This window comes from Symphodus melops (genome assembly GCF_947650265.1).
Source record: "Symphodus melops genome assembly, chromosome: 22".
NCBI classification, from domain to species: domain Eukaryota; kingdom Metazoa; phylum Chordata; class Actinopteri; order Labriformes; family Labridae; genus Symphodus; species Symphodus melops.
The window spans coordinates 5,761,217-5,775,296 of NC_136712.1; the positions used below are offsets into that span (position 1 = coordinate 5,761,217).

General features: G+C 41.1%; 1 protein-coding gene across 1 annotated transcript in view; it reads right to left on the reverse strand.

Annotated features, from left to right (window-relative positions):
* snd1 (staphylococcal nuclease and tudor domain containing 1) overlaps nt 1-12,186 on the reverse strand; it is a 164,695-nt gene extending 152,509 nt beyond the window's left edge. Inside the window, 9 exon segments of the mRNA XM_079335501.1 lie at nt 103-261; nt 971-1,062; nt 2,629-2,789; nt 7,914-7,995; nt 8,522-8,642; nt 9,384-9,533; nt 11,809-11,916; nt 11,919-11,999; nt 12,002-12,186. Of these exon segments, the coding sequence (XP_079191627.1) occupies nt 103-261; nt 971-1,062; nt 2,629-2,789; nt 7,914-7,995; nt 8,522-8,642; nt 9,384-9,533; nt 11,809-11,916; nt 11,919-11,999; nt 12,002-12,040 (993 nt within the window). The 5' untranslated portion in view covers nt 12,041-12,186.
* Between the last annotated feature and the right edge of the window lie 1,894 nt (nt 12,187-14,080).

A 14,080-nucleotide genomic window follows, 5' to 3' on the forward strand; every position in this document is an offset into this window, starting at 1 on the left:
TGGGGAAAAGAAAAAAAAACACAGAAAGAGGGACAACAACAAATCAGAACGACTGGGACAGAAAAAAGCTGAATGAAGAAGACATCCCTTCCTGGACCTTACCGGGTGCATGATGGTGCCCAGTATGATCTGGTTGGGGCAGCTCTCCAGGATGATCTGAACGTCTCTCTGCAGAAGACGGGATTCAGTGAAGAACTTGGCCTCTGCCGCGAAGGGCTCTGGTGATTCTGTGCCATCCGCTTCCCGCTTGAACGTGGGACACTGAGGAGAAGAAAACCCAGATGTGTCAGATTTAAAGACTCTCAGATCACACTTGGAAGTAGAACACACATTTTCTCTTCCTTGATTCCCAGTTGACTGCCTTCATCATCTTTTCCTTAACTCTTTAAATATCCCTAAACTGTTTTTTTGTTTACAACTGTTGTCCTCTTTTAACCGATGCCACCTCTTCTTCCTGCTATCTGTATTCTCCCTGGAGTGTAGCGCAGCAGCAGACAGATGCACAAAAGGCACGAACGACAAGCCTTTGAACAACGAGACAAAGAACACCTTGAAATGGAAGTAATATCTTCAAGTGGGAGATGAAACAGATTAGTTATCTTGAGTGGGCCGTTGGCAAAGCTGGGCTTGGTGAAAGGGATTGATGGGGAAATTTAGCGGAGCGGAAATGACACCGGTAGAACAAACACAGACTTCGAGGAGAGACAGAAATGAGCCCGTTTCTCGTTTCAACTCAAGTTATCACGAGGATGGGCCGTCAGTGTGGCACTTTGTCATTGTGAAAATACAGTGTAGATCAACAAGGAGTGAAGAAGAAACCATCAAGACCATCCTTTATTATTGATACACAGTTGGACGTTTCTGCATTTATTGGCTATTTTTCATTTCTGTGCTTCCAACTTAAAACATGTCAAAAAAACCCATGGTCCAAATGTTCACACATCTGGAAGAACAAGTGATTGACAGTTACCTTAACTCCTGACAGCATGACAGTGACCAGGTAGTAGTCTGGAAGCAGCAAGGCACGAACAACACTGCCATCACGCACATGCTCTATGATGGCTGGAGGGGAAGGAAAGGAACAGAGTTTAGAAAACGCACGAGAGGACAGAGAGTTCAAACAAAACTGTTTTCATACCAACGTGGAGCTGTCAGTTTAGACTTCATTATTATCTACTTTACAAGTGTTGTATTTCCTCCAAGATAATGTGTTTTAGTAAACCCATTATCTGAACCGCTCACGAGGCCAACCAATGAATATCTGAATGTATTTTGATCATAATCATCTCCCCTCATCCAGGGAGGATCGTTGGGACCTGCATTACACTCAGCAAGTTCAAAACAATAACAACTCTGATCTGCCAAAACACGAGCAGAGTGTTTCACTGAGCTGTGGGATTGAAATGTCTCGTTTAAGGATTGCGCTCGAGTGCTGTTCAGAGAGGAGGAAATCATGGAGTGTGCAATTCACTTTAAGTGATTCTCCAGCCAAAAGATGTATTCAACACACTGAAGGCTTATTAAGTGGCTGGACGAGAAAAAAAAAAGGAAAAAAAAAAAGTTGTCTTTTCCCTCCTCTCAGCATTAAAGCGTGAGCTTGAGAAAATGAAGTTTTATATTTGAGATTTCATAAAATATATATATATATACATCTATATATATTAAACGTAAACGGAACCTTTGAAGCATCATGTGAGAAAAAGATGAATTTCTCAAACGTAGTGAGCCGATGGATGGACAATGGACAAGTGAATATTAAAAGGATGTTTTCAGACTTCTTCCTGTTTAGGGCTGGAAATCTCAAGGTAGCATGCAGTATACATGCTGTGTGATCTAAATCTGTCCCATTCCAAACAGCATTAACTCAATCTGACGAGCACCTTTAGAAGCACGCAGAGATGTCCGAGTATCTCTTAAAAGTTGGGACATGTAACATACACAGGCCGGAGACGAGGTCGGTTCATTTGGAGAGCTTTGAAGTTACAATCAGTGTTTGCTCCAGAGTAATGCCTCTCTAATGTAGCTCGTGACCTCTCAAGTGATTCAGGAAATTAAAGTTTTGAGGCTCCTGTGCAAGAAGCCTTTCACACCTTATTTTATTTTTATGTGCTATCTCTCTTAGACTCTATATGCCGACTTTTGAATGTGTGCAGTTGTTGAATCCTGCGTAAGTCGATGACAGAGAAATTGCAATTTCGTTCTTTTTAGCTACAGTAACTCAATGCACATTTAAAGCTCTTCAGTTGGATTGCTGCCTCCAATTTTAAAACACCCGTTAGAGCGGCTCGTGAAGGGTAAGAACAAGAAATGAAAGAATAAAAAAAAAACCCTCCCCCTCTTTATTTTCCCATTCAATTAAAGAGAAGTGAAATGAGCTGAGCTACTGCTGGCAGCAGTCGCCTGGAAATGAATTGAGTGGCACCATTACACCTCGTGTAGGTTCAGAGAGAGAAATGAGCCAGTGGAGTGGTAGTACAGGCACTAAAGAAGATATTTACAACTAAGCATCTTCAACCGCGAATAAAGCCGGCAAACTATTCTTTTTTTAATGACTGAATGTTGCTGTACATAAACATACAGTGTGTTTCAAACCCCATGCGTCTATCTTTGGCGAAGCTTTATCATTACCGTTGATGGGTTTCTGGTGCAAGGAGTCCACAAAGTTGCGTGGGTTCTCTATGGTGTACTTGAGGTCACGGATGGTGTGTGTGCCGCTGCCTTCGCTCCACATGCCCTTCTTTGAAGCCTTGGACTGGTCCTCCAAATCACAGAGTCTGGCCTGGTCGGGACTGTTCACACACAAACAGAGAGGTAAAGTTTATGACACGAAAAAAACAAGAACCGATAGATTTAAACTGTGCAGTACTTCAAGTGATGAAATCAACTTTTTCATCTATAAAATAATACTGAGCAGATGTTGTACAGCCATTATGCTGCAAAACTATTCTGTTTAATAACAATTTTCCAGATGCACTGATTTGTAGGTTGAACATCGGTATCGGCAGATCCTTGAAAGACGTCGGCCTATAGGCTAAAAGTATAGCCTGCTGTATGTTTGTTGCATCAGGAGTTAGGTATTCTAGCTTTCCTGCTACTCCGGCTCGAGAGAAGAGGGTTTCTTATTCCACCTGTTGGACAAACTCAGGTGTGGCATTAAACGGCAACAAGAGCTGTGCATACATCAAATGTGGCGGAAAATGGCGACATAGTGGAGTACTGTTTCGTCTTGGAGGAAGGTCAGTGACATGCAGTTTGGCAAAAATGTTCCAAAAACAAGGAGGACTACAAGGAAAGCACACCAAATCACATTTGACCCAGACAAGAAAAATGAACAGAATGAAGAACAAGTAAAGACATTTGTTATTTTGAGCATCTGTGAAGTTAATAGTCCTGAGTTTCACAAGCGGTGAACAGATGTAAAAAATCTCTGGACGTGGCACTCCCCCCTCTTTCCTCCACCTGTAAAGTCCATCTCCTTTACAGGAACATTTATGCAGCCGCATCGTGATAGCTGGAAACCTTAAGATGGGCAATTCGTTTCATGAAAAAAACAAAAATGTAATCACCACGGCAACAGTCATTCAATTTAATTCTATGAAGTGGTTTGGCAGCATGAAAGCTGCAGCTGAGAGAAGCTATTGAATTTCCTCAGGTATCTTTTTAGCAGCTTGAAAAATGGAATCGTTGGAGAGCCAGGTGTTTTGAACCTTTTTGAGCAGGTTACAAATACATCTACAAGTACAAGTCGTTCTTTAAAACCTCAGTGACAAGCTAATAGAGCTATAATGTGTTGAAACAGAAAAGCAGCGATAGCTCTGCTTGTTAACAAGTCGCAATTAATTCTACTCAGGTCGAAGAGAGATACTCAGCGAGTGCACTAACGAGCAGAAAAGCGTCTGACGGTACACTCGTAACCCTTGTAAGCTTTAACATGTTCTAATTGCTCTTATTCAGGCTGTGTGAAAACATGAGCCACCCAGCATTTTCTCAACAGGCAGAAATCAGCGCAACAAGAACAACAACAACATGTAGCTGATACGAAAGGTCTTTTAAACTCGCATCACAAGAGGTTCGTCACAATTCATCGAGCAACGCCGGGAGTTAACTCGGTTCAGCGAAACGCTCGCAGGTTAACTTTGGCGCCTCAAACAAGCGTTTATTAAAAGTCGAGGACTGTTCAGCTCAGGCTTCGGTTCAATTAAGGACTTCTCTAAGAGCTGTTCCTGACAAACTGCGTTCTCATTTTGAATAGCAACAAGCTGACCACAAGATTAGAAAAGCTTCAAAAAAATATATATCACAGGGTGTTGTGAAGAGACAAAGGCTGTTTGACAGCTCCTTTAAAAGCGACCACACAGTCGGATACAAACGCCACAATTAATTCCACGCTGCGTCTCTAAATTGCCCGGCCTTAATGCTTTTTGAGGGCCCTTGTACAGCTTTAATTATTTATAACTTCAAACGGCCAGCAGACTTTGTTTCTCCAAGAAGCAAACGCGGCTCAATTGATATTGAAGTGGCGATAGTGACTAGAGAGGCAACAAAGTGGGTCTTAATTAAAATGCCACGCACATACACAGACATGTAGCATTTTCCTCTCGCTGTGTGTTCCTAATTGGGCTTTTGGACCGGCGCCCAAAAGACTCCGAGTTTGCTTTCCGCTCTGATTTAGTCGCTAACTTCAGATTGAATCGAAACAGTTTCTTGCTTACTGAGCAACAACAGTGGGGACTTTCTGTAAGAAGTCAATTGTGTTTAAGCTACTTAGGTTTTAAAGCGCTAAACAGGAAGAGAAAGCTACGAAGATAAAGAGTGAGGGGGAACCAACAATGCAATCAAGGAGGGCAGACACTGCAGAGCCACAGGAATAAATGGAAAGCAACTCCCGAGCAGCGAGTAGTAAAGATCTAGAGAAGGGCTTCATGTGTGGAGGAAGATGATAGTGAACCATATCTGCAAATAGACTCTTTTTAGGTCAGCAACTCCTTCCAACCAACACGCCGCTTTAAATCAAAACAGATATCGATGGGTAGAAAGTGCAATACTGAGCAAGAAACAAAAAGGGCCGAGGGAAAGAAAAACTTTCCAATTCCCTCATATTTGAACAAGCTGTGGGCTACATCGTTCATCTCCGCGTGGCTCCCTTGTGCAACCGAAAATACTCTCAAAAGAAAAGAAAAAAAGGCACAAAATGTTGAACCTTAGCACGCCTTTTACAGCTCAGTGTTGTGCAGTTTGAAGAGGGTGTTGGTGCCCAAGTGGAATCGACAAGACTGCTTCCTCCCCTAGTGAGTGCTAGAATAATCACTGTTTACATCCTTGAGCCAGCACTCCTCTAGGAAGCAGAGTTCCCCTCTGCTTTGGCGAGCGTTGAAGGTTATATTACTATGTCAGTCAAAGCCCTTTCCTGGAGTCGTCCATTCTGAATGCAATGAAATCTGACCTGGCCAGTACACTCCAGCCGCCTCAGTCAGGATATTGTTCAGATAAGCAGTCTGAGTGATGGAGACGTAACACTGAGGAGGAGAGATTTATGAACGCGTCTGTGTCAATCACTGCATGGCTCAGCACCAAGGACAGAACTGGTCATGCTTGAGGAACTTAAAGGGAAAGTTAGTCGTAGAATGAAGCCTCAAAAAGCAGCGTTTCCCCACACATAGACGATACGTGGAAGGGCATTTCCTGACCTTTTTTTTTTATTGATGAATGAGAGACAGAGAGAAGTTGGCTCGTACCATCATGTTAAAACAGACGCTACTTACGCCTAAGTTTGGAGTCGTTCTTTTCCTGCAGCGGTTAACGCTGTGCTCGAGTTATTCTGCAACTCTTACAGCCAAAAACAACTGTGCTGCTTTGGCGACTGCTAAACCTGTGCAAATGAATCAAAACGACTAATTCACATCATACACACAAACGGTTTAATGCACCCCGAGAGCGTCGCAGAGCCAGCAGCGTCTCTTTGCACGGTGCATGGTTTACACGTATTTAAATGAGCCGTTCAGCTGTCATTTAATGGAAAACTGTCCTCTTTCTATGCAAATCAGCAGCACAGCAAAAAAAAAAACTCTACTGCCCGGCAGTATTTTGACACTAATATTACACATCGTACTTCACCGCAACCATGGTGTTCATGTATGCGTTTACATTTTCTTACCTTTATTGTCTTATTTCTACTTCTGTCTTTTTTCCAATCTTGTGCATTATGAGTATGTGAATTATACGCTGTGTTGAATTGGTATGTGCCTTTCTGTTTACATGTGGATGTGTTATTCTATTTTTCTTGTTTTGATTGTAGTGGAAGTAGATGAATGTTTGGCAGCACTTGGAGTCCAAAACAAATTTCCCCCGAGATGACAATGATGTGCATCGTATGATGAATAAAACCAGGGGTGAAGTCAGTGCAGGGTCTCCCCACACCCACTGTGTGTGTAACAGAGGAGAGGAGAGGTGAAGGTTTAATTGCTGTTGTTTTGACATTTTGATTCAAAAGATTTTCAAAGCCGGGAAAGATAAACAGACAGAAGTGAGCCTTCAATTTAAACTCTTGCGCGTCGTGTTTGAGACACAGAATCGTGCCTGTGTGTTCATTCTTGCTTTAATAAGCCAATGAAAACCAGCCCCAAGCAACTGTGCCCCCAGCCTGCTGTGGTGCACTGCTCCACACAGCCCCGGCACTTAAATCTGGGAGTTTTCCCGAGCTGCAGTGCGCTGCTTCTTCACATTTAACTGCACAGCCCAACGCCGTCATCATTATAATAACCCCCATAATTATGATCCTATCATTGTTAGTGTAGTGCAGAGGGGCAATGATATCAAAGGCTAGCGTAGCGAGGGGGAAATACTATGGCCTGAAGTCCTCTCTGAGTAATGGCCCTCCCCTTCGGCCAAATGATGCCTGCTTACACTTAAAGCGTCATTTACATTAAGGCCCGTTCTGGGCCGTTGCACTGAATGCTTGAAATGGGTCATTAGAGGCAAAATATTCACATCATCATCTCTGTTCATGTTGGAAGATACAAATGTAGCAGCATGAGTCAAATTGCCTGTAATGTGTGTGATGTGCAAATACTGCCACTGGGGGGATATACAGCACTTTGTCTTATAGAGAAGGGTGTGTAAGTGTATTTAGGGGATTACTGCCGGAGGGCAATGTGGCAGAAAAGGGCTACAGAGGGACATTGTTGTAGCAGCAGGGTAATGCTGCCACCATCTGGGACTCTATGGCTCCGTCTCAATTCTCTGCAGCCAACCAGTTAAGGACTTATACATATCTCCCTGCAGATTTACCAGTGATGTGCTGCTATAAGCTTAAGCAAGCAGATGATTACATCATGTTGCCAAAAGTGATTCCTGCCTCTTTGAGTGAAACAAAGAGCGCAGTTGCAAACTGAAAACCGGCTTTGACGGAGGGCTAAAAATTACATCAACCACACTGCATGAGCAAACAGTTATGGAGGGGAAGCGTCGTTTCAAGGTTCATACCGCTTTTCCAAGGTCAAATTTAAACTTGCCCCGCACTTTCAAGGTTCATGTTTAAGTTTTTCCAGGACCTTACAGCTGTGGTGTGTGTGTGTACTTATACAAGAAATAAACTGTTTATAAATAATAAATACCTTGATAAAATATTTTCTCTAAAGTCCAATCACTTTTCAAACCTTGAAAATATCATGTAAGCATTCAAGAATTTAAATCACCCGTCGGAACCCAATCACACACAACATCTGTGCATGCTGTATTTTATTATTTTATGCATCTGTGTCAGTATCGGCTGTGATTTTAAACAATCACTGCATCTCTCTAAAGGTAGTATTTGCATTTGTAACTGTACGAGTGCAGTGCCGTCGCCCTGCGTTCAACCTAAACCAAACTAACAGCAGTACATTACAGGTCATCGTAAAAGAACAGTGTCTCACTTGTTTCCTCTGATTCCTTCCCTGCGGACAGTGGCAAGGCCTTCGTTCACCAAAGCCTCTGCAATGTTCTCGCCTGTTGTGTCTAAAACGATAGGACAGGGGAGAAAAAAATAAAACTTTTATATTGTCGTTGGAACAATCACACAGCAGTTAGTTCAAGTTAGGTAGGTTAATTTCACAAGAGCAAATAGTGAGTGTTGCTACTTTGGATAGGAGGGACCTTTAATCCCACAAAATCATTTTTTGCAGGTGTGTCGGTTTTACGATCGACTGCCAGCAATCCCCGTTAAAATAGCAGAAAACAACCTGGCTGTGTGACAAACTCTGAAGTATACCACCAACAAAGCATCAGAGTGTGAAACTCATTTGGAACAAATCACAAAAACAACAACACTGGAACACTACACCCCGATGGACCCTCGTGAAGATATGGCTTCAGATTCACCCATAAAAAACACAAGTTCACTCGAGGTTGTTCCAACTGCTGACTCAGATTTAAACTCTTAGAGGCCTCACACTGACAGGCCTCTGAGATAATAAAAGCAACGTTTAAACGTGTATCCCTCACCATCCACGATGACATTGTTTCAACCAGTTTGTTCACGTACCTCGTCCCAGGTAGACCATGCCATACTCTCGACCCAAAGCAGTCTTGATTTCCACAGTGAAGCAAATTTCTTTGCCAATCAGCTTCTTCCGCAGGAACTCTCTGGCTTGAAAGGCCCATGGCTGCAGAAAAACACAAACAGAAATGTTCACTTCAATAGGCTATCAAATCAGACACGGTGCATTTTCCCCATATTATTCCCTTATTTTGATTTTATTTTTAAACAGTTTATTATTATCTAATAACATTACAGTTTGATCACAGTGAGTGACCCCACAGTTGGTGGTTGTCTTTTGACACTTCACAGCATGAAAGGTCAGCAAGACTGACATGATAAACATGTACTGACAAAAGAAATAGGACAAGAAATGTTCAGTACATTCAAAAAGAAAATGCAGAATAAACTCTTAAAAAATAAAATAAGGAGCAGATATCTGAATCAAGCAACCTTCAGATAAGAAATTGTTTTTTTAACTGGCAGCAGTGAACACAGATGCAATGTTTGGCTGAGTATTTACATATTTTAAAATGTGTGATACCAAAACTTTAAACTGGATTTGACATTGCAAAAAGTTTTCAATTTAAAGAAACTTTATTTGTCCCCGGGGAGCAATTAAAGGAAGGTTTTCTTGAGGCTATTTCCTGCATTCTGTTATCAATCAAGTCCTAAAATACTTAATAATTCAAATCAGAATTGTGTTACAACTGCAAAAGTTCAAAAGTGAAACTTAGTCTCAAAAGAAAGGCACCTCAAAATTCACCAACAAATAGGAGTATCACAGTGTGTGCTGTAAGGCTGATAAGACCTTGTCCTGCCTTTGACTAACACAAACAAACAAACACAATGGGAGAGACGCGCTCACCTCGTCGGGGGTGTCCTTGGTGTCAGGCTGGGCCTGAGCGGCTCTGCGGGCCATGGCCCCAGCTCGGATATTACTGAGATTGATCTGACGCTCCGGGGGTGGGCCACCTCGAGGCTGACCCCGAACAATGATGGCGCAGCCTGACAAGACCTGGAGAGACGACAAGAATGACCGTCAATGGGTGAAGAAGACCAAACAACAGTACAAGTAAATGCACATTAGGTTATGCAGACAAGTCTTCAAACCATATTCATCAAATATTAAACCACGCTTTAGACACCTGCAGGGAGGTAACTTTCAGTTTCTTTTCTCAGACAAAACATGCACTGTTGTACTCTCAGTAAACTGCTTTTTTGATTTTTGAACATTCTGATTGCAGCTCGTGACAATTTGCTAAGCACAACTGGAGACTCATTCAGGACTGATTGAAAACAGTTGTAAAAACATTAAGGAAAACACCAAGTAAGGAGATCACATTTAAATTTATGTGTAGGTTGTTATTCAGAAGCAAATCATTTCCAGTCCTGAATAATAGCACAGTAATTATCGGTATAACTCAAAAATAAATAATTAAATTTTAAAAAATCTGGAGAAACTAACACAGACCTGTAAGCAAGTACACACCACATGTTGCCATGGGGACATGTGTCATTCAATCGCAAGGTGAGATCACCCATCTGATAACGTAGCTAAATGCAGAAAAAAAAAATAGATAACCTACTCTTGGGTTTGACAACCATGGCATTTACACGAATCTGAGTAAACACCTTTTATCTGCGGACTCTCCAGAGTGTCTGTTGGGAGCATCACCGGGGGCTGTTGATCTAAGATGTGAGCTAGATAAAGTCTTTCATCAAATCACCACGGTTCCCCCTCTCTCTCTGACTCAGTCCCACCAAGTATAGGCTAGACAGAAAGGGAGTTGTGTTTTTTTTTTTTTTTTTACACAGTTACCAGGCAGGGGGAAAAGAGACACTAAACCACCATCTCTGTTGACATACTGGAAAAGATTGGTTTGGTTTTTTTTGCCCCTGCAGAAGAGTTTAACAAGGATATGAGTCCATTTGAAAATTACTCAATAAAATGACATCAATGCAACTACTCAAACTAATAAACTCTGCCTTCACAAAAACCCTCAAATCCTTAGATAATAAACTCTCAAGAGCGTAACCTATTCATGCGTCTTCTTCTCAAGGGAGGACACACTAACCTGTTTACCACATTTCTAAAAACAAACCTTCAGCAAACACCTGGAGACCAGAGTTACTATGGGTCCGCATAAGAAGCATGAACAAACTCCTTTTCCCCCTGACATCTAAAAGCTGTTTAATGACAAATCAAATCTAAAATAATGTCACTAAATATCTGTGCTCTCTGTTTCTCTCATGGGGGTCTCCTGTTCAGCTCCTTCCACATGTCCAACAATTGCAGGGGAGTAAATCTGCTTACTTTTATCTTCATGAGTAAAGGTTAACTTGCCCTGAGAACAAAGTGCTTGAAAAAAAAAATGAAAAGAAGGTGAAACAGCAGCATGTGGACGAAGAGAAGCTTTACACACAACCAAGATGAATGGGAGATTATAGGGGGGCGAAAAGGCTTCAGCTACGTGTCAGTTTCCCGTGGTCGGTTCAAACCCAGCACAGTATCCGAGCACATTAACCAACATGACCTCTTCAGTCTTCAATACTAGATTTAGTCACTCTGGTGACGGATTGTGGTTTCACCGCTGAATTATGATTAAGAAACGCTGAGATGGGGAAAAATATATATGTTTAAGCAGAAGCTATTGGAGCTCTTTTTTCGTTAAGTCGTTAAGGCTTTTACCTGTGACTTCCAATAAAAAAAAAGAATCATTTAATGAGTTTACGTTTTCCTTTCGACACGTTTTAGTTGCACGACTGGCCACGAACTTTGTCCCAGGAGTCAACACTTTAACGCTACTTAGCTACCTAGCCATTATTAGCTGGGAAACTAAACATCTGTTAACGTCTAAAGCTGACAACAAGTCACCAAAACTATGACACTCGTTTCCAGCCAAATGTCGCTGGCAAGTTCGCGTTGACATACTAAAATCTCACGAGAATGTATTTTTCACTGGAGTGTTTTTTTAAAACACTTTCAAATGTCCACTGCTTTCAGAGCTAACTAGCGAAGTAGCCACCGTGCTAACGTCAGTTGGCTTCAGCCTCTTTAGCAGGATAGCAACTTCAGTAACAATGCGGCTAATGTTAGCTGACATGCTGCCAGCTGAGCTTAATGTTTGTGACAGCTGACAGCAACTCTCACAATCAACAAATAAGTGTGCAAAGTCGTCCATTGCAAATGCAGGATAATTTCCTTTATTAGGCATAGGTTTACTAAGCTAACTAGCGGTGTATCCAGACTTGCGTAGTGGGTTCACATATTCACATGTTAGTATTCCTACCATTTTCACAATTCCTCTTTGCAGAGGAGCAGCCGTAGCAGGGGCTGTCTGTGCGTTTGCTGAGACTGATGCCATGTCCGCCGGGTTAAGAGATACAACGCCGTCAAGGTGGTAAAGCAGGTAAAGGGAGCAGGGACCCTGAAGTGAGTGACTGTTCTACTGAAAGCCAAGAGAAAAAGGCTGAACACCGATCAACACACACGTTATACCGGAAACACACTTTGCCATGCATACACACACGTACAAAATCGTTCCGGGGCTTGGGGGGGGAAGCAGAATGAATGGGAGTGAATGGAGCCGCGTCTGGACCGCCTCGACAAATTGAAATAAAGACTTCCGGAGCAAGAGCTACGACACGTCAGCATAGAGTTAACCCAGCTAATGCTGCGTTCACGGAGGCTAGGAAAGTTTCAAGCTTGATTCAAGACCACCGAAACGTCATAACAAAATGTCAAATTAAAAAAAAAATCCCTCGCAAGGAAAAATAAAAACCTCTTGATTTTTCTTACGTCACATTAGATTTCAAGAATATTTGTTCAAGTTCTGTACATCAATAGTTGTGTCTCTTATTATGAGTAGAGAACTGTATTGACAACTTTCCATTCTTTGTACATTTTACTCTTGCTATGTTAATACCAAGAATCAGAAAATATGTTGAATTAATTTTAAGCTTTAACACATTTTTAATTTTCAATACGTGATACGTTTGGCTGTGAAAAGACAGTAGGATGAGTTTGAAAACACTTCCTACACACATACAAGGCACAATCAGCAAAAAGCTAAGACATCATTATTTCCACAGGGGGTCACCAAAGTCAACACAAAGGAGAAGTTCCTCACAGGAGCTTTAAAATAAAAGCTTTTTAACTTATAGCACAAGAGTCATGATCTTAAGGTTTTTTCTGTAACTATTATTATGTTTTATTAAAAACATGTCACTACTTAATCAGTTCTATCCACGAATGTATGTGTATACAACAAATCAAATTAAACATACATACATAAAAATAAATTGAAATTGTTTTGTAAATGTGGAAACTTCGCCTTATGCATCAGATCATTGTAAATGTCAACTCTGGCAGATTTGTAAAATCGTATTTGGGATTTTGCCCATATATTGCTGTCCATTGTGTTTAAATATGACTTTAACATTTTACAAGAAAGGACTGCAATCACCATGCACGTCAGTTTCAGATCAAACAAACCATCTTCCGTTTTTAATTTTCCAGCTAATAAATTATTTTCTTATATCTATAATTTAAAAAAAACATTTGTTTTTTTCTTTTACTCTTTTTAATCACTCATGTATTTCAGATGGGAAAAATCATAATGTGTAAAAACTGTTATGAGAATGTCTTGACCTTGTGTAAAGGGCTGCACATTTGTCATCAGAATATGGCTTGTATTTTAAAATATAACGAAGGTGTAAAAGACGAACTTATTGTCGTACATGGCATAATTGCAAAAACAGGAAGATTTAGACGTGTGGAATATTTGGTTTTGTATCCACACGTTCTTTAGGATGATAGAAATGTTGAATGCCTTTCAGTTTGAGTCTTATTAAACCAACAAGTGAAAGAATATTGTCCAACAACCACAATTGGAACTTTATATGTTATTCCGAAAATAAATAGTATGGCACGGTCAAATTGGAAGGCAGATCATTGTTTGTTTTATCAATCTATCCTGCAGCTGTAATTTGCGCAACAGGGTACGAATCTGAAAATATATCTAAGTCAGGAAGTTATATAAAGAACAGTAACAGTGTCCGGTTAAAAAGTACGAGGAAACTAACAAAAGCACGGACAAGTTAATTCAGAAAAAGGAAAATGCGAAAAAGGACGATTGAAAAACTCACAACATAGTGGAGACATGTGCCAGATTGTTTCCATGGAGGCACCTTCGTTGCGCACAATGCACCTTGATGCGTTTTGGAAACCTTTTTACGCGGATAAATTCAGCACATTTATCGACACTTAAACACATGTCAATGTGCATATAAATGTGTTTTGAGCACAGGACCAACATATGAAACATTTTAATAAGCTTTGTACTTATTTTGTGGACCCATTTTCCCACTTAAACTCCAGCTCCCGCCTTTGGCGAGCACAGATCAACATTTACGCACAGCGAATATATGATACTATCTTAACAAAACAACCTAAGTACTTTGATTAACCTCGTCTGGCACACACTGTACGTGTAATAAAGCACCATAAATGAATGACCACATCAGCTCCTCCGTAATAAATAAAAAAGCTTGCCCTATTTG